The sequence below is a fragment of the Macrobrachium rosenbergii genome, chromosome 55, assembly GCF_040412425.1.
Source record: "Macrobrachium rosenbergii isolate ZJJX-2024 chromosome 55, ASM4041242v1, whole genome shotgun sequence".
Lineage (NCBI taxonomy): Eukaryota > Metazoa > Arthropoda > Malacostraca > Decapoda > Palaemonidae > Macrobrachium > Macrobrachium rosenbergii.
The window spans coordinates 74,506,142-74,530,162 of record NC_089795.1 but is presented as its reverse complement, the minus strand read 5'-3'; the positions used below and the strand labels follow the sequence as shown (position 1 = coordinate 74,530,162).

Here is a 24,021-nt window from a genome sequence, read left to right as displayed (position 1 = left end):
ATATATATATATATCCACAAATATCCATTATCATCGAATTCGCGGTGTCTCGGCAAGTTGTTCCTTACGTAGAGTGAATTGGATGTTTAAAGACATTACCTTTTCACTGCGATGAACGACTACTGCCATCTGTTGGAGATTTTAAGAAATACAGGCCAACAGCACTTTGCGGAAAAGTCTCCCAAATAGATTGCAGAATTTGGTAGGTTACTGGAATTTTCATGATATGTAATGTTGGATTCATGATATATAATCATGATTTATGAGAGCAAGATAAATTTGGAGCAATATACAGCAATATTTCTTGTAGGATTGTCAGAAAGAGAGTATATAGAGTATATATATATATATATATATATATATATATATATATATATATATATATATATATACATACATATACATACATACATACATACATACATACACACATACACACACATACATACATACATACACACATAAATAAACATAGGCACATACATTTACATACATAAATAAACTGTATATACATATTTATACATTTACATATATAAATATACTGTATATACACATATGTATATAATATATAAAATATATATATACAAGAAAGAGAGTATATATATATATATATATATATATATATATATATATATATATATATATATATATATAAAGGTATCACCTTTTTGTCCGTTATATACTGTTTATTATTGCATTCCCTGAACTCAGGCAATGAACAGAGGGAAGTTGTTTTTACATTTTGTTATATCCTTATCTTTGGATTTACAATGAAAAATATTAACTATACAAAATGAGAAACTAAACACAAGCAGTACATGGATTCCTTTGTGTAAATGACATCACTGTTCCTCTGGCAAATGCAAGTGAGTCTTCCTGCCGTACAGTATTAGAGATTCGCTCTAAATTCCTTTCTGTCAGCTCGTAAGAACTGCAAATCTTTTCTGTAGTCTTTTGTTTGCTTTTTCCTTCGTCATCTGGAGGTTCTTGAAGTCGCGGAGCAACGTTTAGTTCTTCGCCTGCAAATTTCGCAGCTCATCCTCCAAAAGAAGATTCCTCTCGTCCGTGCTGCTGGTCAGACTCGCCATATCTTCCAGCCGGTGCTGTGGTCTTTCGCTTGCAGTAAATTATCCTGCTGACTAAGCTTCATTTCTTTCTCTTGTGGAGGGAGTCATTTTCTTTCGACGGCTTTCCAACTTGCTCTTGCATTTGTCGAACGTTTAACTGGAGGTTTTCCTTCTCAGTCTTACAGTGCTTGAGTTCGCTTCCTAGTTCTCGGATTCATTTAGTCATCTGTATCCTTTCTTCTCCCAGCTAACGCAGTTCTGTGTCTAGTTGACTTGCTACTTCCTCTTGTTGACGAAGTTCATAATGAACTTTGCCAACTGAGCTTTCAAGCTCATTACTTGGTTGTTCGGGTGTCACTTAGCTCTTGAACAGCGGCACCGTTCTTAGTCGCTTATTTTCTGCTTTCATCCTCGTTATCTCATCTTCCAGCATATTTATGTGCATTTTCCTGAGTCCCCATCTCCTTCTGCGTCAGCCGCTTTTCGTTCGCAAGCCAAAGGATCTTGTCCTCCAAGATTGTGCTCTTCCTCCTTCAGCGTGTTAAACCGTCCTGTGAACGACTGCTTATCCTTCTTGTCTTTTTCCAGTTCCTTTCTTTGCATCTCCCCATTTCTCTTTCCGTGTTATTTCCTTGAGGAGCAATTTTCAGATCATGAACTGTTTTGGTTAAGTTGACATTCTCCAGTGTCAGATTCTTCCTCTCTTCTCTTTCGAGACAACTTCTCCCTGCAATGCTTCAGTTTTCCATTGTAACCATCATCTTCGATTTCCTGCTTCTCAATGTTGTCCAGTATGTTGCCTGTTGCAGCGCTAGCCAATCCAAAAACAGCAGCCAGAAGCAAATTCTTGGTTCCAGAGGCGACTTCCAGACCTGGGTCCATTTTGCCGGACTCCGCTGAGGTTCCACTGCCCAACAGCACCCCAAAAACTGCTGCTACGCCGAGACAAGGCAAGAGAAGTTGTAGATCCGTTTCGGAGTCCGTACCGACAGAACCCACCCCTCAGCTTATATTCACCTCCCTCTCACATTTTTCTTTCTGTGTTTTTCGGAATTTCACAAATTTTTCTCTAGGAAAATCTAAAAATTTTCCAATTTATGCATCACCAAATCCGTAAAAAAAAAAAATATCAGATAGCCGTGGAGACTCGTCGTTATGGCTTTCGCATCATTAAACATAACTCTTAATCCCGACCATCTTTATCACTTGCATATCATCAGAATGACTCTTACGGGTTGCTCTATGAGCAGGAGCCCATGCTGGCATAAGGCCAACTTATTTTCAAACAACATGTAGACACCTCACACCTGTCTCAGACCCACTATTGTACTACGCGTTTTACTTCTCTCTCTCTCTCTCTCTCTCTCTCTCTATATATATATATATATATATATATATATATATATATATATATATATATATATATATATATATATATATATATATAAACCTAGCGAGTGATAGAAACGGACAATGTACCTGTGAGCTTGTCTGAATAAAAGAATAGTCGCGTGCTTATGTATACATGTGCATATACCTCTGAATACCGTGTATGTTATTCAGCGTCTCGTCTCATCTCATACAGATCCTCGATATCCCTCCGTTATTGTATAATAATTTTGAGCTGTCCCTTCTCCCTTTCATACATACAATCTTCTTTCCTCACTGTCTCTGCCATTTCGCTCTCTCGTTATGTTCACTTCCTTTCATAGATCGTAACCTTGTAATAAAAGCCTGGATAATTTATCTAGATCCACTTAATTAAACCCAACATCATTTCATTCATTTTACATTCTCATACACTGCTTCTTTGGAATCTAGTTCTGTACTATCCCCGTTCACTCCGAGATCAATATTTTATAAGTTGCTAAGGGTATTCCCTTTCATATATCTACTGTATATCACTCATGGCAACGATATACTAGTAGCCACGAACCTTTGTAGTTGATCAGTTGAGTGTTTAAAATTTTATAGAACAGGAATTTTTTTTATATTTCTTATCTTCTAGCTGTTTCTTTTCATTAAGGCTATATACTTATTTTTTTCACCTGTTGAACCCCTTCTAGAAAGTAGTATCGTAGTTCTAGAATATTGACGAAGGTGAAGATGTGGCATTTGCTTTCTTTTGTAGTGTTGGTTTGTGGTTTGAGAGCAAGATGAGATAGTCCTCCTCTTAAATCAAAGATGTGGCTAATAGGGCGCAAACGATTCACAGTTGTTGAGTTTTGGTCTTTATTCTGTGGCAACTTGTGAAAGCAGAATGATGAATTCTTCAGTTAAGGGCCCTAAAAGATTTGTGATATTTTTTAATGAAGCAGTATGCCATAAAAACTTGCAAGGAAGTAATAAGGCATATATATATATATATATATATATATATATATATATATATATATATATATATATATATATATATATATATATATATATATTTGTATGTGTATACTGTTAAGTTTGTTATATATATATATATATATATATATATATATATATATATATATATATATATATATATATATATATATATATTATAGAGATTATGTCAGACGTTGTCATATCTTGTGTTGTAATGTTGCGCTCGAAAGAGATTTTGGCATATACCGTGTCTACTCCGTCTAGTTGGATTTCATCTCGTCGTTATATGAAACAACTTCAACATAATAGTATGCATTGCAGTCATTCTCCTTTGCGTCGGAATGAATCCCTTCCCTTTCCTTTCCCTTCGGTGACTCGTCAGTAGTTTTTTGCCTGTGTAGTAACTTGCTCAATCCAATCTCTGTCAGTCCACCAACTCTCTTTCTCTCCAGCCGTCCCAGGTAACCTCATTTGTGATTCAGTTTGCCCGGCGCTCTTTAGTCATTGTCCTCCAATGTCGCTTTAAAAATGCCTCCAATCTTGGGAGGCCGTTCTTTCTCAATTCACAGATCAGTCAATCCAAGTCAGCCGTTTGACTGTGCATTTTTTTAATGTGTTTTGCCAAAGCTCCAAATTAACAGTGACATTGTTGGTGAAAATCCTTCGGTATTGCTGAGAGTGCTTTTTATTTAACTTTTTTTCATTGTTTTCTTTAATTTCCTCTCTTGGTATATCTTCGTCCTGCATTGCATCTTTCTGTCGTTTACATAAGTAATAACACCTAATCTGACTTTATCTTTTGTTTACCTAGATAATAACACCTGATCTAATCTCTTCACATGCTTATTCTTGTCATATATTTTTTCGTTTGTACTAAAACCAATGAAGAATTTAGTTGCCTCCTCTTTACTTTTCCTGACGATCTTTTAATTATCTTTAATCCACTGTGTTACCTAAACACTTGTGGGAATTAGTTGTTCTTTTCACTTGATCCACCCCTGCCTATTTGGATATATTTTTTTTAAATCCATCCTACTTCACTTAATGTCGCATACACTTTAGATCACACCGTCATGTACTTTCTCTCTGTATAACTCACACGAATACTTTTCCTTATAAAATGTTCTGAGAGATTATTTTGTTTATTAAGTTTTTGAGTTTTATTTTAGAATAGAAAGTATGTTTCACGTCCGAATTGAAGTTATGTTTGTCTGTCATTGCATTTAGAATGTAAAGTGCATATTGGAATAACAGATTAAGGAGCTAATTATTATTATTATTATTATTATTATTATTATTATTATTATTATTATTATTATTATTATTAACAACGGGTTTCAGCATTCCATTGCTTTCTAAGATGGATGAATAGAGAAGACTGCTTAAAAGGACGTTTTATGTATGTAGTTGCTTTATAATTTTTAATATGCACATAGAATACTTCTGAGTCTGTGATGCTCTTTAGATCTTCACGTTGTATCCAAGACAGTCTTGGCGATCGCTGGTTCCAAACTTTTTTAAATGATTTTAGTTCTCTCTTTGGTTTCGTTAACTATGTTATCAGATTCGTAACATAGATTGTGTTGAATGTATTTACCTAAACTTCATAAGTTTTTACGTGAAGGACTGTCGCGTGGGTTTCACTGTACGTTCTTCTGAACGATTATTTTGTTCCAAATGAATATAAGTAAAATGTCGGCCGCTGAACGATTCCCATGTTAGACTAACTTCTGGAAACCATTATTCTGGTGAGAACACTCAGCTATCACCCTTAGTGCCCAAGGATCAACATCGTTGAGGTACAACAATTCCTCACTCACCACTGTCAAGATTTTTTTTTCTTTTTTTTTCTTTTACTGCCCACCTTTCTGCTGATGTCGTCATGGATGTTTGTGTACCTCAAATTGAAATTTTCGTAACTTGAATTTATATATTCGTTATTAGTTTTTTAAATGGAATTAAACAAAACGTATGTTAAAAAGTGGTATTTATATAGTAACTTTTAGGATCACTTTTAAGTAGCCTAACGATTGAAATACCCAGTAAATAACACGCGTTGTTGATAATGAAACGTGGCAAAACCTTACCGTAGAGTTTCCTTTCAAGGTTTGGTTGTTGCAGAGGTTTCAATGACTTTTGCTGTTGTCTGAGCCGATGACTATAGTAGCTCGCGTTTGTGATATTACAGACTGAAAAGAAAATCTTGTCGAAGAAGATTTTAGGAATCTTTCTTTGCAATCTTTTATATTGTGTGTTGAAGGAAGTACCCTTGAAAATATCTTTTGTAGTCTGCACAAACCTTCAGTAAGGTAATTCTGGCTAGCTGCTCTATAGAGATTCCTTGCAAGTATTTTGTTGCCTTTCTGATCCTAATGATATGCAAACATTTCGTAAGGTTTTCTTTATGCTTTTATAACTATTAACATCTCCTTATAACAAGAAAAATAGCGCTCAGTGATCTCTCTTCCTTTGAAAAGCATTTGTTTAAGTATGAGCAAACTTAATCACTTAACGACATTTTATAAAACGTAAATTGGTATCATTACAACACAACGCTGCATTTGAAAGAAATAAATGTGTGTTTAAACCAGTCTTCAAATATCATTAATGGAATACCATCGTAGTTACAAGAGATGTAGTACTGGAAGCCATCTTATTACGTCTGTTTTATGTGGCTAATTTATGGCCTGAGAAAATCAAGTGAAATTATACTCCCAGCAACAATTTACATAATTCGGTCACGATGGTCATAAGTCACCTCTGTGGATTTGTAGTTGCCTGCAGTAAGCATTCTCTCTCTCTCTCTCTCTCTCTCTCTCTCTCTCTCTCATATATGTATAATGTTGAAACATGAAAATGCTGAAGGCTTATGTCTTTTGAATGGAAAATGTTAACGGCTGATGTCTTTATTATAGCGTTGCCTTGGATAAAGTCACGAACATCCTTAATTATATGTTTTCATGTTTTATTGATTTTAAATAGATATTCTTGCGTTTTTTTTCTTGTTTTTATAGAATTGAATGAAATTAAATTTACTTAGTCAGCGTCCCTTATTTAAGTGTATATCTTGTTAAAAAAGGTGTATATCTTGTTTTGAAAGCATTAGTCTGCCCGTATCCTGTATGCTGTCAGTATTTTAGTCATTGCTATGTTGAATCACATGTCAATAACCTTTTTCCTCTGATGTTGACATGTAACACCCGCCAGGCCATCTGTTCTAAAGTTGATGTGTCCAAGGTGGCAGTCCGCTTATTGGGCTTGCTGTGTGCATTTCTTCCCTCGTTTTTCCGAACTGTGTAGTTCTTCTTCGCTTGTATTTTCCTTTCGTTCTTTTAACCTTTTCGTTTTTCGGGAATGAGATTTATCTTCGTTGTTAAAACGTTAGCCTTTCTTTTTTTACAGCTTTTTGTAGTCTATTCCATCATCTTTTTTTCTATTTCTCTTACGATGAATTCATGATGAATGTAGCTCACATCGTCTCTTCCTACACAGAAATGTGTCTGAATATGTTGACCTTTGACAGTCAGCGGTACATTTAAATTTATATTAAACCGATCTAGCTGCGCAACAATTTCTTTTTCTTTTTTTAATGTTCTACCTGAAGTGGAATTCTTCTAGAAGAACTCCTTCGAAGGGCTGTTCAGAAAATCTCATTTTGTGTGTATGGTTGTATGACTCCCACGTTTGTACCTGCTGTCATTTGCTAATCGTCAAAATGTGTGCATCTCCAATGTTTCGTTTTTACTCTTAATTTTTACCTCGTTATCGATTAAAAAATTGAGGGATAACGTTGTTTCACCGAGTGGCTCAGTAAATGAATTTTTTTTTTTTTTCAAATCCTTTCAGAATGTGAAACCTGCATGGAAAAGGGATTCGTTGACGTAATTTACATTTTGAGCAGATGTTGCCATGTAGTTGCGATTATCTAAAAGTTAAATATACGCTCCTGTATAAAGTGAAATGCAGCTTCGTCTGTGAGAAAGGGTCCGGGAGTTTTGACGTTTGAGTATGTAAATGAAGTAAATGCATATATTTCATCTGACCTTTGTTGTTTATGTTAATTGTCTTCATTTTCGGTTATGATACGTCAATTTAACGTTGAAACTTCTCAGACTGTTATCTCACGAAATTAATTACATCTTGAGATCTTTGTTTGAGGTCTTTCGAAAAGGCATTATTTTACAGTTTACATCAACTCGGATGATAATCCCGTTATTATTTCAACATTACTAGTGAAGCATTTCTTTTGTTACATTTATTTTTGCGATATGAGACAAGGGGATCGTGTGGAAATATCTCCGATTTTTCCTGCTGTTTTTCAGTATTTTTGAATTATAGAACTGTTTCCATTTAGTGTGTCAGAATTCATTACATTTGTGCATCAACATTTTTATGTCCATTTTTTGTGACACAAGTCAAGGCTTGTTTTGAATGTATCCCACCTTTCTCTCTCTCACTGTTTTGTCAGATGACATTCCCTGTCTGTTTCATTCAGCTGAATTATTCATAATGTCTAGCTGGGGATCGTACCCTTCCCTTCCAGCGATATAATTTTTTTTTTTTTTTCATTCTCACCCTGGTACTGTTCAGGTTTTATTTATTAATAACGTGACCCGAGAGTTGTGATGTTTCACAAAATGGTACAGTACCCATTTTTTTTTTTTTTTTTTTTTGTATTCTCATTGGCTTTCTGCTCATTGATAGAAGAAATGCCTAAAGATTTGACCAAACAACGGAGGAAGAAGAAATATAAACGAAAAGATCACCCATATTCATAATCCAGTGATCGTGATAATTAGTTCATCTTTATGGTGTCGTGTTCTCGTGTTACCTTTTTGAAACCTTCTTTCTTAACATTCTCAAATCGTTTTCATTTTGCTGAAAAATTAGTACATATCTTATTAACTTTTAAACTCGAGTTTGATTGTGAAATGCTACTATGCATTACGTTTGTTTATAACAAATGTAATCATGCTAATTCTGTATACAGGTCTTTGTGTTACTTGAGTCGTTAGAAGGATATATATATATATATCATATATATATATATATATATATATATATATATATATATATATATAGTATACATGCAGAATCTACTGGTCACTTTTAATAGACACATATGTATTTCTATTAGCATAATGCTTTCTTATTCGCGAATGCCGCGTTGATATGTTAAATTATGAGGCCGATATTCAAAGGGAATGAAGAGTTTCAGACTGGGGAAAGCAATCCCGAGTTGCCTGTCATCACAGGAGGAACACGCTGCCCACCCAACCCTCTCGTGGTTAGGTGGGCAACGTGACCTCCTTGTGATTAAGGTAACTCGGCCCGCTTCCGCGGCCGGCCGTCACAGGCTCTTCATTCTTCCCTGGATATCGGCTTCGTAGTTACAAGCATATCCAAAAAGCGAAGAATTAGCGAAGTTAAGAGGGCATTGTGGCTATTAGAATACACACACACACACACATATATATATATATATATATATATATATATATATATATATATATATATATATATATATATATATATATATGTGTGTGTGTGTGTGTGTGTGTGTGTGTATATCATATACATATACAGTATACACATATACATACATACATACACACACACACCGTAATTTTGGTTAACCTTCATGCATGTATGCTAAATTAGCATAGCAGCTATAGTTTTGTATTTTTATCGATATGACGAACTATTTATTACCTCTATATGCCATTTTTTAATCACAGAGATCAGCAGAGCGATTTAACTTCATGTTCGTCCCATAATTTAACTAAGGAAAATGTAGTAATCCATTATACCTAGTAATTCATGATGCTTTACTAGTTATGAATGTCCCTGATAATTACATTTGTTTGCGTTTAGTTCTCTGATACTTAAACTTGTTCAGTAGATATACCCCTTTAGGTTTTTTTATCGTATATCTAGACTTACTCACAGACGACGGCGTCGGAAGAATTTTCGTAAAAAAAAAAAAAGGTGGAAATCGTGCAGGGTAAAGTTAAAGAAGTTTAACAGTTATGCAGGAACGGAAGAAAAGTATACGGCGGAAAGCAGTAAAGCTGGGAGGGAAAGGACGCTTCAAAAACCTTTTAGTACCTTGGCAGGGCACATTTTAATGGATCCTCTAATGTGGCATCGTTCCCCGAAACACAAGTCTATGTGCTGAATGAACAATAATTAAAGTCAATGGCTGGTAGGCATTTATGGCAGGATTTGGACTTCGTATATGCATATTATTTTAAATGCGAAGTCAGTGTTTTAAAGGTATCGTGTTGAAAGAAATAGTAACGTAGTACTGTGCTTCTCTCCATTTTACCTCCAAAATCTTTGTCGTTGTGTAAGCACGAGTTCTCCTGACCAAATGTTATTGTAATCGATTTACAATGTTTTTTGCTGTGGATTGTCGTAAAGAGAACTGTTTTAACTTGGATCAACTTTTAAGTGCTTTTTATTTATTAAGTTTATTTTAGCTTCAGTTTTTTAAGGAAATTTTTGCACAGTGAATGAAGAACGCTTTTCAAAAGGAATTAATTTCTAGGTAAATCTAATTAAATGTAGTGCATGCATTTAATCAGAGTAAGAGCACCAAGGTAACCACATGCTTAGTTTGGCTTTGCATGAAAAAAAAAAATAGGGATGGAGTTATTGTGGTATTGGTGAAGTGAGCTGTTGGTACGATTTGTGTTATGCAGCCTCAAACCAGCATTACTACCATAATACTATTTTCCTTGCTTTTTAATACATTTTTATCTATTTATTAAATTATTTTTTCTTTATAATAAGCGAGATCTCCTCTCTCTGTACTTCCCTTTACCTCCTCTTACTTCTTCCTAATGGACGCCATATTCTTTGGAAGCTTGAATCTCAAGTCAGTGGCCCCTGTGGGCTTGTTCCATATGAATAGGTTCATCTTCTGAATAATAATAATAATAATAATAATAACGTTCAAGGTATGCTTGAGACTTAACACACGCTTACCTTGAACGTTAATTCTGGGTTTGCGGTTGTGTTATCAATAGTGATAGAAGTAATTAGAAAATACAAGTAAAAAATGCGCCGACGTGTCTTCGGCGCAATCGAATTTTCTATACATCTTATAATCAAGGCCACCGAAAATAGATCTATCTTTCTGTGGTCTGCCTATATCGTCGCCAGATCACGATTATTGGCTAGCTTTAACCTAAATAAAATAAAAATTACCGAGGAGACTAGAGGGCTGCAATTTGGCATGTTTGATGACGGTAGACGGATGATCAACATACCACCTTGTAGCCCCCAGCCTCAGTGGCCAGATCTGAGGCGACAGAAAAAGTGCGGACGGACAGACAAAGCCGGCACAATAGTCTTCTTTTCAGAAAACTAAAGTACATAAATACGAGACACTCACTATACTGACTCAGTTGCAAGAAAATAAAGATATTACAAATGAAATACGTTATCATATGTGACATAGGTTTTCTGATATTGACGAGTTGCCGCGAGAGAATATGATCTATGGTGACAGCAAGAAGAAAGATAGAATGATGATTCAGATATGGAAGGGAGCGCTAACTTTACCCTCCATGGGTGCATATGAAAACAGTACCAAAAACCCAGGCATTGTTTGGATGACGGAATTTCTCTGAGAAACTTTCGACAAGAGAAAAAAAATAAGGGAGTGGTGGATTGTCTTGAAGTATGATTCACATATGTCTTTAGATTATTAGACATAAATTTTCGGACAAATTATGGATGCAATGGTTTATAGTTTTGAAGTTTGCTCATTTGCTAGAAATTAATCCTCACACTTTCTTCATATTCTTTGAAGAATATTTAATATATTCATTATAACTGTGATCAGTTCAGGTGCCTTAAATAAACACACACACACACACACACACACACACACACACACACACACACATATATATATATATATATATATATATATATATATATATATATATATATATATACACACACATACAGCATTGCCAGACATACATACATACATACATACATATTGTGGAACGCAGATATTTTACGGATAACGAACTTAGCTTCGTAAAACCTTGGACAAGAAAATGTACAGCTACGTAACGTATTCTGTATAAGTACGACGCAGTAATAGAAATTGCTAAAATACATGCGTCATTACTGACTGCATCAGTATACTAATTAATGTGTGTATTTACACTTCATTATTCTCGACATAGAAGACAGGAAGACAGTGATAGTTGGTGCTTTACTGGAAATAAAATTGTCTTGAATTTATTGAAAACATTAACAGTTCGTTAGCATGTTCATTCTTCTTTCGACAGACTAATGCTTGTCGTAATGCTCTGAAATGGGAAGCATTAAGTCAACGGTAATTTAGAAGGGTAAAAAAAGCATTCTCCCCCCCCCCCACATTATGCCCGTGCCTAGCATTACCGTACAATGTTAATGACACTAATCGATGTGTAAAAGGACATTGATATTAAATCATTCCTGTATCCTAATTATTATCATATATCACAATTTGTCGTCAGCAGCTACAAATAATGTAGTTTTGTGAAACGGGGTCAGCGTCCTTCCCAACAGGACTGGGTGCAGTCGCACTAATTAAATTTCTCACTTTTTTTTTTATCCTTGAAGTGGTGTCTTCACACAAGTTTTGCCAACTCAGTTCCTCGTCTCCTCCCAGCTTTGAATGTGGGTCAGAAGGAGAAATGAGTCCAGAGCTCATTCATTACTTTTGTAGGAGAGAATTCCTCCACGCTTGAGTCGAATTGCATAAAGCGTTTATTTGTTTGAGATTTCCGGCCTTTGTAGCCGCCCAAGGGCTCTTTCGGTGGGGTGGATGTTTTTGTACTCGCAAGCTCAAATGTGTTTAGTTCACTTTGTAATGATGACGGGCGCTCATGAGACCAACGGGCGGCTTAATCGCGGTTATGAAGTGGATGGTTATTTACGAGTATCTCGCTTTATGTGACCACTTCAAAAAAACAAAACAAAAAAGTTTGGTAGCCATTTTGGAAAAGGAAGAGAATACTATGTAATTTTCCAGTGTATTGAGTGAATTTTGAATGTCTACAAAGATGAAGGGTTCCTTTTTTTAATTTTTTTAAACCTGTGCTTTATCGTTAACACATTTCATAGTTTGGGCAGGTTAGAGAGAGAGAGAGAGAGAGAGAGAGAGAGAGAGAGAGAGAGAGAGAGAGAGAGAGAGAGAGAGAGAGATCCGGGTATTGCAAAACAAATGCTATGGTTGAATTTATATTTAATGTAATTAACTACAAGAACAGGAGAGTGGAAGGTTAAATGTTTAAAAATGAATTTGAATTTTAAAGGAGAAGCTACTAAAGGGTAAATCATTACTTCGGGGACAAGGGTTAAGAATTAAAGAGCGCATAGATCGCTCTTGGAAGAGAGAGAGAGAGAGAGAGAGAGAGAGAGAGAGAGAGAGAGAGAGAGAGAGAAAGTAGGGTTAATGGGCTGTCATGCAGAGTTGTCACTCGCAAGGGTTATTAGCAGTTGAGTGCGTTGCTCATTAGGGGTTTCTGTCTTGTTTCTTCAGCATCATTATGCAAATGTTGATTCATTTATGCAATAGGTTATCGTGCTGAGGACCTAAGCCTCTGCCTTTGTTGTCAGTTGCTGGGATTGAGAGGTCATTCGTGACGGTGCTCGACGAGAGACTCGATGCTTTGGTACATCGTGCTTCTCTTTATGTTCCTGTGGGTGTAATATTTTTTTTTATATTATTAAAGGTAATTCTGATCCTACTAAGTATGCCGTATCATCATGGTATGAATGAAATACTGTGTACCTGCCAGCAATGAGGAGAAATTGATATATATATATATATATATATATATATATATATATATATATATATATATATATGTGTGTGTGTGTATGTATATATATAGCTCTATATAATTATATAACTTTAAGCCAAGCCAATTTCCGGATAAGAAGCAAGATAATGGTTACCGCCATGTTCATACCTTAACTCTTAAATCGTCGATGAATCCCTTGTGCAGGAACCTTAAATAACATTAACTCATCGTCTAACATTTACACAGAGGCTCATCAGCATTTTGGCGAACACCCTACACCCCCATTGCGCCACCGAACTGCATTTTGCATGATGATGCCCTTCCTTTCTAATACCTCTTTCATATCTATCCAGCCATTTCTAGGTCTTCTCTTCTACATCCTAACTCTCTCAGATTGTAATCGTATTGCAAACCTTACGTCCTCCGCTTCAACCTTTTTTCTTTCATTCATACTCAACATCCACACGTCACTCCTTAAAGAGTTTTTCTGAGCCACCTTTTCTTCCGTAAACATTGCAAGTCCCTTCTCGATGTAGCTCTTCCTTGGGGGAATCGGTAGAGTTGTGGCTTTAGGCTCCGAGTTCGGCTCTCGGCCGGCTAATTAATGAAGAGTTAAGGAATTTATATGGTGATGGAAATTCACTCGCTCAATGTGTTCGGATTCCAAAGCTGAGTCCCGTTGGGGCAACCACTGGTACTTAGCCACGTTAACCAATCCTTCGGGCCAGCCCTAGAGAGCGCTGTTAATCAGCTCAGTGGTCTGCAAAAAGGCATACTTAACTTAACTCTTTCTCGATGTTTTGTCCACACCATTTCTCATTCGTTGCTTCACCTGTTCTGTAATTCAGCTCGTTACTTATCTCCCCGTCACCCGGTATATACACTAAAAAAATCTGTTTCCGTTGCTTCCGTCCTTCCATCCATATTAACATTCATTGCTTCGTCTTCCTGGTTTCCATTTACCCTCGTAACATAACTCTTGCTCAAGTTTACTCTTAACCTTATCCTCTTTTGCCCACTTTCAAACCTTTTCACCAATTTTTGCAGTATCTCTTCACTACCCACAATCAGTACTGTACTTTTCGTAACTCAATCATTCCACTCTTTATTCATAATTCACTTTCTTATTCCGTCGTCTAATTTGTTTTCCCACACTTCGTACACCACTCCATCCTTACACCAAAATAATCAATCTGTCATCTGCATATTGTAACAAATCCTCTGCTCCCATCATAAAACTCTATCACTGTCAGCACTCCTACTGCCGTCTTACTTTCACAAACCCTCTTTGGTGTATTGAGTTGTGCCCCTGTAATTCCTTACTGTAGCCTGTGTCACCTATATGTTTATACAGTGGAACATCATTCCTCTAACCTATTTCTATGGGGCCGTTCCGTCCTTTAGACATACGAAATAAACCCTCGTCTACTATTCAGTCAAGCCGTTACATGCTATTACCACAGCACCACAACATCTCGTTGGTAATCCCGTTAAGACCCGGTGTCTGTTTTTCAACCTCACAGTTGCCCTCCTTACTTCCTCAAAAGTTACTTCGGTAAGGTGTATGTGTCTTACTTCCTCAATAGTTACTTCAGTAAGGTAAATGTGTATGCGTGCGTGAGTGACCTGATATTTTTGCCGACTGCTCTAAAGAACCAATACGTAAATTCGTATATTTTCTTAAAACACTGTCAGGGAGTGTATTATTTTTCGATAAAGATCTGACACACTAGATATGATATTGTGAGTGTAAATGAATTGATTACTAGACTTGTTGGTATAATTGAGAGACAGAATGTTTAATCAGTTGCCATCCTACTGCCAGATTATATATGAAAGCATTTAGGCTTTGTCTTGATTGGTGGGTAAGAAACGTTCTGGTATGATTTATCGTTATGCGGCTTATTCCAAAATGGTAATAATTAGGCACTACCTTTCTTTCAGGTGGATAAACAGACAAACAGTCACATACGAACATACACAGTGTCACAAACCTTCAACTGATGTTCAAGTCTGCAACGTTACATGACATGAATAGATAAGTGGAAGACGAGCTGCCTGAAATATACAGATTTCATTATCTCAGTGCGGAAGCGAAATAATGAATTTCAGTTACCGAGAGAAATGATTATATGGATTTGACCTCCAACGACAAACGTTAGTCGTGAATTCATTAATCGTTTATAATTGCGAAGTCTGTTGCTACGAATATCAAGATATGTGAGTGATTGCTCTCTCTCTCTCTCTCTCTCTCTCTCTCTCTCTCTCTCTCTCTCTCTCTCTCTCTCTCTCTCTCACAGACACACACACACAGTTAATTCTCCATCTATCCGTCGCTGCTTTAGTTGTGTATGATTCTTAATATGACTCTTCCTTCTTTTCAGAGGCAGGTTTGTCGCACCGAATAGAGATAGGCCTTATTGTTCGTCTTCCTCCCCCCCCCCCCTTCTTTTTCTTTTGAGCAGTTGTTAGATAAGAGCGCTCATATTACAGCTACATCGCTCTTCACAAAATATAAAGGAAAAATGAAAGCGTAAATATGCCCACTCTTGCTCGTCTCTGTCGCATAGGCTTTAGATGCACAATCCGCCGGCATATTTTGTCTTATTCATGTGAACTTACTGTTTTGCTCAGTTAACAACTGAATAAGACAGTGTGGAGGAAAAAATTTGGTATTTGTGCTAAAAATTATTTTTCAGCATGGCTCATCAAGCAAATTGTTATTCCGAGATGTATTATCTTAGCGTTGCTAAACCATTTCTATCGTTATCTTCCTGTGTAGGCAGTACTTTTTCATTTCTTTAGTTTTTCATAGAATAAATATTATTGTTCCTCAATTCGTAGTTCTTAATTTTCTCTAGAGGATTATCAGTACGTCGCTACCTCATACAGGTGTAATACAATGTTCCCAAGGCTTCCTCACCATCATGTAAGTGCATGTATACCTAAAGTAATTTGTAAAGCTGTCCTAATATGAACTAGTTTAAATCCCAGCTCAGTGGCAGAAGATAAAATCTTTTTCTTCATGTTGTTGTGGAAATGTCTGGCTGTGAGGCGGCATCTGTCAGTTGCAAATATCCCAGGGTGTAAATGAGAGAGAGAGAGAGAGAGAGAGAGAGAGAGAGAGAGAGAGAGAGAGAGAGAGAGAGAATTACTTTAACGGTTTATATTGAATTTTTAGTGTTTATATATATATATATATATATATATATATATGTATATATATATATATATATATATATATATATGTATGTATGTATGTATGTATGTCTGTATATATAAATTTATATATATATACATATATATTATATACATATGGATACGCATGTATGTGTGCGTGTGTGCGAGTACAATTAATGTTTTTGTTTTCTTGCCTTTAATGGTAATGTAGATGCATGCACAGACAAAGTTTATATGTAGCTCTCATTATCGTTATGGAAGTCCCTTATTTTAATTTTATTTCCTTATTTTAATTTGACTCTGTAAACACTTTCCGCGTTTTTTAAAGCAATTGTTTTTCGTGCACAGTCAATGCTTTGATGTTCGAGTAGAAGCACTAATCGTGCTTTCGATATTATTTGAAATATGGTGGCCTCACAACTTCGTAGACTTCGTTTCAGTTCAGCGCTGGCTGACACACACACACACACACACACACACACACACACACACACACACACACACACACACACACACACACGGTAAGACATAGATATGGGGGGTTCCCGGAGGAGATTTCCTTCAGGATTTTAGGAAGTATTGAGTGAGGTTGCACCCCACGCCCTACCCTACTTGTATAGGAGGCTTACATAACCACTGTATCGGGGATTTCTTGGTAGTCTCCTATCCACCCTACTTTGATAACTTTTTGTACGTGTGAGTACATTATTTTTCATACATGATACTTTTGAATGTATATTGTTATGTAAATTAAGAAATCACATGGAGGTCCTATAAGAAATTTTGCTTCTAATTATTATATTTTGAAAACTGAAAAAACAAACTGATTTTCTTTCCCGTCCGCAAGAATCTAAATCCCCCATTGTTGAGTCATCTTTGAGTGTAAGTCCAGCTTACGTGTCAAAGAAGACTGTGTACAGTTAATGGTTTCTGATTTGTTCTGGTAACGATTTAAGTGCGCTGTTCCTGCAACTGTACAATTCTACTTTGAACTGATAATGTTGATGTTAATTTTATTATTTTTTTTTATTTTGTTCATCATACCTGTCAGTGTTGACTATGTAACAAAACAAAATAAAAACTATGCTTAATTTCAGACTACAAAAGAAAAAAAAAATCCACTTACCAGATTCAGGGTCTGCGGGCGGTATGGGTGACGCCAGGTTAATGGATGGGCTTCCTACAGGCGTGACGCTACCCCCTCCACCCAAACCGGCAGATCCCACCCTCATCCCGGCTCCATTGCTGAGTTGCAAGGGCGGTCCCGGGGAATCCTCGTCGGTAACCACCACCGAGGGGCGCGGCGGAGCCGAACTGCGCCCTCGGGGATTAAATATCGTGGCGATGGAAGGTCGCCGGGATCCATCCTCACTCATGGCGGCAAAGTTCTCGAGGCAAAGATGCCGGATAGAATCTACTGAGTGAAGTTATGAGTGGGTTTTTGAAGTTGTAAGAGTATTGTAGTTCTCTTTGTTACCCCTGAGTGTTTTGTTGGTCGATTTTACTCACTTATCACACAATCACTTTGCGCTGGTATCCGAGTGAGGAAACACTTACCACACCTTCAGAGTTTACTGTGATATGTTAGTCATATAGTATTATTTTTTGTTATCTATATTTATTTTCACGTGCTGTGAGGTTAATTTTCAGTGTTTTCTCTTTTTATGTTCTGTCACTGCGTCGTACTTTCTTTCTGACACTTCTGTTTGTAAAACGTGGATTTACGAGAGAAGTCATGACTACATTTGCATTTTATACTTCGGCTTTAGCAAGTTTTCTGTTCGCCACGTTAAGCGAAACATTTTCGGTCTTCGTTCTTAAACAGTCATAATTTCCACCGCTTCATCTTATTTCTTTACGTATTCCATGCTTCCGTAATAAACCACTTCGTTTTCACCTTCTTTCTCCTCTCCCATCCACCTTCCATGCGGGTAGCTCAGCCGAAGACACTTCCGCCATCTTTCTCTTCTTCTCGCTTCTGGTGAATAAGTCAACGGGACCTCGCCGGGTCCCCTGGATCTCTGAGCGAGGTCATTTTTGCTTTTAGGTTAGGCGCCGGCGTTAGTCTCTTGGCATTTTAATAAATCTCACTTTTGACCTGCAAAGAAGAAAATGGATTTTGAAAGCGGACAGTAGTACATTAGCACCTTGCAAACGTTATGCAAACGCGTAACAAGACTCAGATGAGGTATGAAATCTTTGGTTTTGCCATATCGACATAAAATGAATAATTATTAACTATTTGCCTAAAGTTTAATTTTTGTTTTAAAATTCACTTTGTCGGTTATTACGCTGTTGTTGAAATAATAATAATAGTAATCATAATGCATTTGTCAGAATGTGATTGTTCTTTGCGTGCTAATAATAATAATAATAATATCATCATCACAATAATAATAATAATAATAATAATAATAATAATAATAATAATAATAATAATAATTATCAGTATTGGGGGTGGTTAGTAATAGCCTGAACTGTGTCACCTTTTTTTTTTTAACTTTTTCTGAGTGATGACGTAAACGTAAAAATGTCTAATTAGTCTATTATTCAGACTAATTTGTTTTTATACACCCGTATGATATAAAAAAAAACCCTCAACTCTCTCATTTCTTAAGTAATTACGATATCCCCCGAATATATTTCAGTCAAAATTTGGTTCTAAAATGGTTATTACGGAATATATGACGCTTTATGATCAGTTACATATTTTGCAGGAGATATTCCAGTAAGGAGGAAAGCGATCGATTGCACAAGAAATCTCTCCCAACTTAACATTACTTAACACATATTCTTGACCTGGATCTAAATTTCACCCAGGATTTCTTTTACCTAGAAGCTTCCCAACACGAGAAAATTTTAAAAGCATTTGCAACCTCTCTCTCTCTCTCTCTCTCTCTCTCTTTCTCTCTCTCTCTCTCTCTCTCTCTCTCTCTCAATTTGAGCTATGTTATATTTGTTATGAAAAAAATCGTTGTTAGTATACTCTCTCTCTCTCTCTCTCTCTCTCTCTCTCTCTCTCTCTCTCTCTCTCGTAAATATCTCTAACCTGAGCTATTTTATATTTGTTATGAAAAAATTAATCAAGTTGTTAGTATACTCTCTCTCTCTCTCTCTCTCTCTCTCTCTCTCTCTCTCTCTCTCTCTCTCTCTCTCTCTCAAATATCTCTAACCTGGAGCTATTTTCTATTTGTTATGAAAAAGAAACTGTTGTTAATATATTGTATATATATAGGTAGATATATACATACTGCACTTATATAGAGATATATACATTTTATATATATATATATATATATATATATATATATATATATATATATATATATATATATATATATGTAACATATTAAAAGTAATTAAATTATTATTTATTTTTAAAACTGAGATTAAGTTTACGAAACAACATTAACATTAGCAAAGATTACACCATCTGAAGGATAATTTCAAAAGGTGAAATCGTCATGATAAATTGGAACGGTGTGGCAAGCTAAGTCTGGCTAAATTCATTGCAAAATGAAAGTCGGGATTTCACCTGAACTTTTCAAAAGAATGACCTGACTTAGCCAAAGATGAGTTACGGTGGATTACCAGAGGGAAAAGTAAATAAGTGTTGTAAGGGTCTTGCTAACTGTGTTAGGAAATCGTGTCATTCGAGCAGACTTGGGACATCAGAGAAGTATAAACAAATATAGAAGAGAATTGTTAAATGTCTTCCAAACTAACGCATGCGTTTGAAATTGCGTAAATGTGTGCGCATATATATACATACATATATATATATATATATATATGTATATATACACATATATAGAGGTATATATATACATACGTATCGACGACTTTCAGTCTCCTAGATACTGAATCGTTTATCAATTATAATTCCCTTTTCTGTGATATTCCCGAAGTAGAACGAATTGGATATTAAACGACATTTTTAGCTAATTTGTGAATAACAAAAATGTCATGGTGATGTGATAAAAAAAGACTTATATATATAATATGTATATTATTATATATATATATATATTATATATATATATATATATATATATATATATATATATATATATATATATACACAGATACATACACATACTCATATATATTGATGCGTGTCTGCATTTTGGATATATGTATATATCCCCATGATGTGCCCTGTATTCCAAGTGGAAAGAGGCAACTCTTTCTACTCTTTTATGTTGACACTTGGAATATGTACAAATTGAAATACCGGGTGGTTGTAGACCACAGGTTCCCTCTGCTTTTCATATAAAAGAAAAAGTTCTCTTGATCGTACGTTAAACGTCTTCCACGAATTTCATGTGGAATTCATTATGCCTTAATTATTTGTTTGTAATGAAGAGTTGGGAATTTATCGTGAATCAACATTTTTTTAAAGAGAGAGAGAGGAGAGAGGAGGTCGTTGGAGGTCGTTCACTTAACCGTGGACATTGTTCCACTCTGGCTCTCAATATGAGCTATGAGCCCCTCTGGTCATGTATACAAAAGTATTTCAGGAGACATGTATCCACTCATTCTGAGGTCATGGTTTTCCCCCTGGCCTGCAATCAACTCTCTTTACTTTCTTTCTTTTTTTCTTTTAAGAAACTCATTAGACCCTTTTGAATGAGAAAGACAATTTGCCTTCTGGGATGGCAATCAAATTTTTCCCCCGAAGGGGGTAGTGCCGTCAGTGCGCCTCTTACGGTGCACTGTAGGCATTACTTAGGGGTCTTTGCAGCGTCCCTTCAGCCCCTAGCTGCAACTACTTTCATTCCTTTTACCGTACCTCCGTTCATATTCTCTCTCTTCCATCTTACTGTCCACCCTCTCCTAACAATTGATTCAGAGTGCAACTGTGAGGTTTTCCTTCTGTTACGCCTTTCAAACTTTGACCGTCAATTTCCGTTTCAGCGCTGAGTGCCCTTAGTTGCCCCAGTGCTTGGCATGTATGCCTAAAATCTATAAGTCAATCAGTCAATCATACTTGTTCGGCATTTTGTCAATACATATATTTCTTTATGTTATTCGTGAATTTTATGGAAGAATTATTGGGAAAACATCATTCTGTACTTTCAATTCATTTCATCTATTTGAGCCTTCAGTTTTATCTACACTCAGTGCTACTGTATCGGTCTGATTTAACTTTCTTTAAAGATTAAATATGAACCCAGTATATGAAATTAACTTGTTTTCTTATTCCGTGTAAGTATTGGTAACTTTAGAGCATACATATCATCGTCTTATGATTGTCGCGCATGTTTTGTAAAAATACGGCTTTTCAGTTCTCTTTGCGTATTGCAGCAACAAAACACCGAGCTTCAAATCTAATTTTTTTTTTTAAATTAGTTAAAGTATTTTTATATACTCATTTATACTTCATTGCTTTTGCCTGTATGGACAGCGGTAACTGAAAAGTCGCTTGTGACTTTCATATTTTAGAGTTAGTACTGTAGTGCAGAATTACTAGTATTAAAGCAATGTAATATGCAGATATACTGCTTTGTAAATTATTATTACTGCAAGAATTTGAAGCAGTGAGTGATTCCATATATAACATTTTCATAGCTTGCGACTGATATTTTTATTATTTTGCCCGTGTGAACAACAAAAGTTTAATGGTGGTAAGCAAATATAACAACGCTCGAAAAATACAATAACTTTATAGATTTTTATATGATTTGCAAGAATTAACAATGCAACCTCTCAAAGCATTCCAAAAATACAGGATAAAAACTAACCTATGGTAAAGTTTATTATTCAGTATCTAATACTCTGTGATACTTTGGCGGTGGAATAATCGTTTAGAAGTTTTACTAAAGAATCTAATTGCTTTAGATACTGACTTCCAAAACACAGTAGCTTTCGATATCAAAGTCAGTGGGGGCATGTCCTGTGGAGTAACATTTATACGAGGTCGCTGGTTAGCGATGTAGGGTATCCAACCACTTTCTGCCTTGTCTTTAATTCCAGTATGGGTTGACTGGTATGGACAGGCTGGGATTGGACTTTGGGGCCTAGCGGATGCGAGCCCTGTGGTCTACCACTGATTTACACCCCCACATTATACTGGCAATTGAAAAATGTGCTAGTGGAATGATCAGTGTCGTCAATAAAATGTGAATATTGATGGAAATCAGATTAAAAAGTACTTTTATTCCTTGGGGGAGTTTGGCCCCGTAATCGGTATGTTTTGAGTTATGCCTCAGAAACATTTGCGTTAGCATATGTAAGCATCATATTGTGAGTTTGTGAGTTACTCCTTGTAAACATGAATGTTACGGGTAAACATCATGTTGTTGGGTATACCCCGAAACATACATATTCTGAGTTTTGTTTCATAAGCATCAGGTTGTGTGTTCAGCCCCATAAGCACAAATTTGTGAGTTATGGTCCTTGAGAATTTTGGTAGAAGTTACTCCCTTTGAATATAAACGTTTTGATTTACGCCCTGTAAGCGTAGATGTTGTTTGTTACGTCGTATAAACGGCCTGTCGTGTGTTCCACACAGTAAGCATAAATATAAGTTATACCCTGTGTAAGTAACTCCCCATACGTATAAATATCCTGAATTACACAGGAAAACATTTCTAATTGATTCCATTCGTTTCTGAATATCACATTGTCTTCGTCATATTCTAATTATTAGTTTCAAGGTCAAGTAATCTGCTAACAACTTTGAAAAGTGAAGAGGCTTCTTAATTTTCGTCCCTTTTCATGGAAAGCTGTAATAGTGGAAAAATGGAGTAATTACATGATCTACTTACATCATAGGGCTTCACTTAATATCGTATTTAGCAACTTATAATGAAAAAGTCTGCCCACTTTTTTTGTTTCTTTTTTTGTCACTCAATACTCCTGAAGGAAACTTTCCATCTGGCATTTTTTAATAAGACAAGGGTAAAATTTCTGGTTGCCAATCTTTGTTTTTCCCGAACATAACATCTGGCGTGCGCGTTTGTTTTTACCGTGCTTCTTTGCATTTTGGGAAGGAGGGCTTGTCTTCGGGCGGGTGGGTGGGTGTGGGTAGGTTTTTGGGGTGGTTGGTGGGAGATGGGCGGGTGGGTGGTTTGGGGTTGGTGGTTGCTAGGGATGGTGGTGGTTTTTAGGGTGGGGAAGGTTGTTTGATGATTGGGTGTTATTTTGAAAGTTTCCTTTTGAAGTCGCAGCGTTCGGAAACGTGGGGCAAAAATGATTTCATCTCCCCGCATCAAAGGGTATTTTTCCGACTCTTTGTAAGTTGTTTTCGTGTTTTGAATGAAGAATTTCAAAGAAGACGCGTTTTGCCTTTGGCACAAGTTTTATCTTAATGTATGCCATGTTAACCCGTTGCAGTTCAGATCTCAAAAAGTGACAGGCGGCGAAATCTAGATTATTTTGTACTCACATCAAAAACTTTGCTGACGAGTATTTTTTTTTTTATATATCAATATGTTTCGGTTAGCGTTTCTCTCTTACTTGCTCTCCCGGAATACCAACGCGTTTGTTCTGTATTCATGAATAATCATAATGTAAAGGTTCGTAATACGTTCTTTGGGAATCTCTCTCTCTCTCTCTCTGTCGCGCGCACGCACACACACACACTCACCTTACATGACCGT

The 24,021-nt window shown here is 36.1% G+C and overlaps 1 protein-coding gene across 2 annotated transcripts in view; it reads right to left on the bottom strand.

Annotated features, from left to right (window-relative positions):
• The window catches only part of LOC136835427 (solute carrier family 35 member F3), a 341,991-nt gene that overhangs the window by 243,213 nt on the left and 74,757 nt on the right, over positions 1–24,021 (bottom strand). For both annotated transcript variants that reach the window (XM_067098950.1, XM_067098951.1), the window contains exon 2: positions 17,544–18,515. In XM_067098950.1, the coding sequence (XP_066955051.1) occupies positions 17,544–17,793 (250 nt within the window). In that variant the 5' untranslated portion in view covers positions 17,794–18,515. The remainder of the gene's footprint in view (positions 1–17,543; positions 18,516–24,021) is intronic.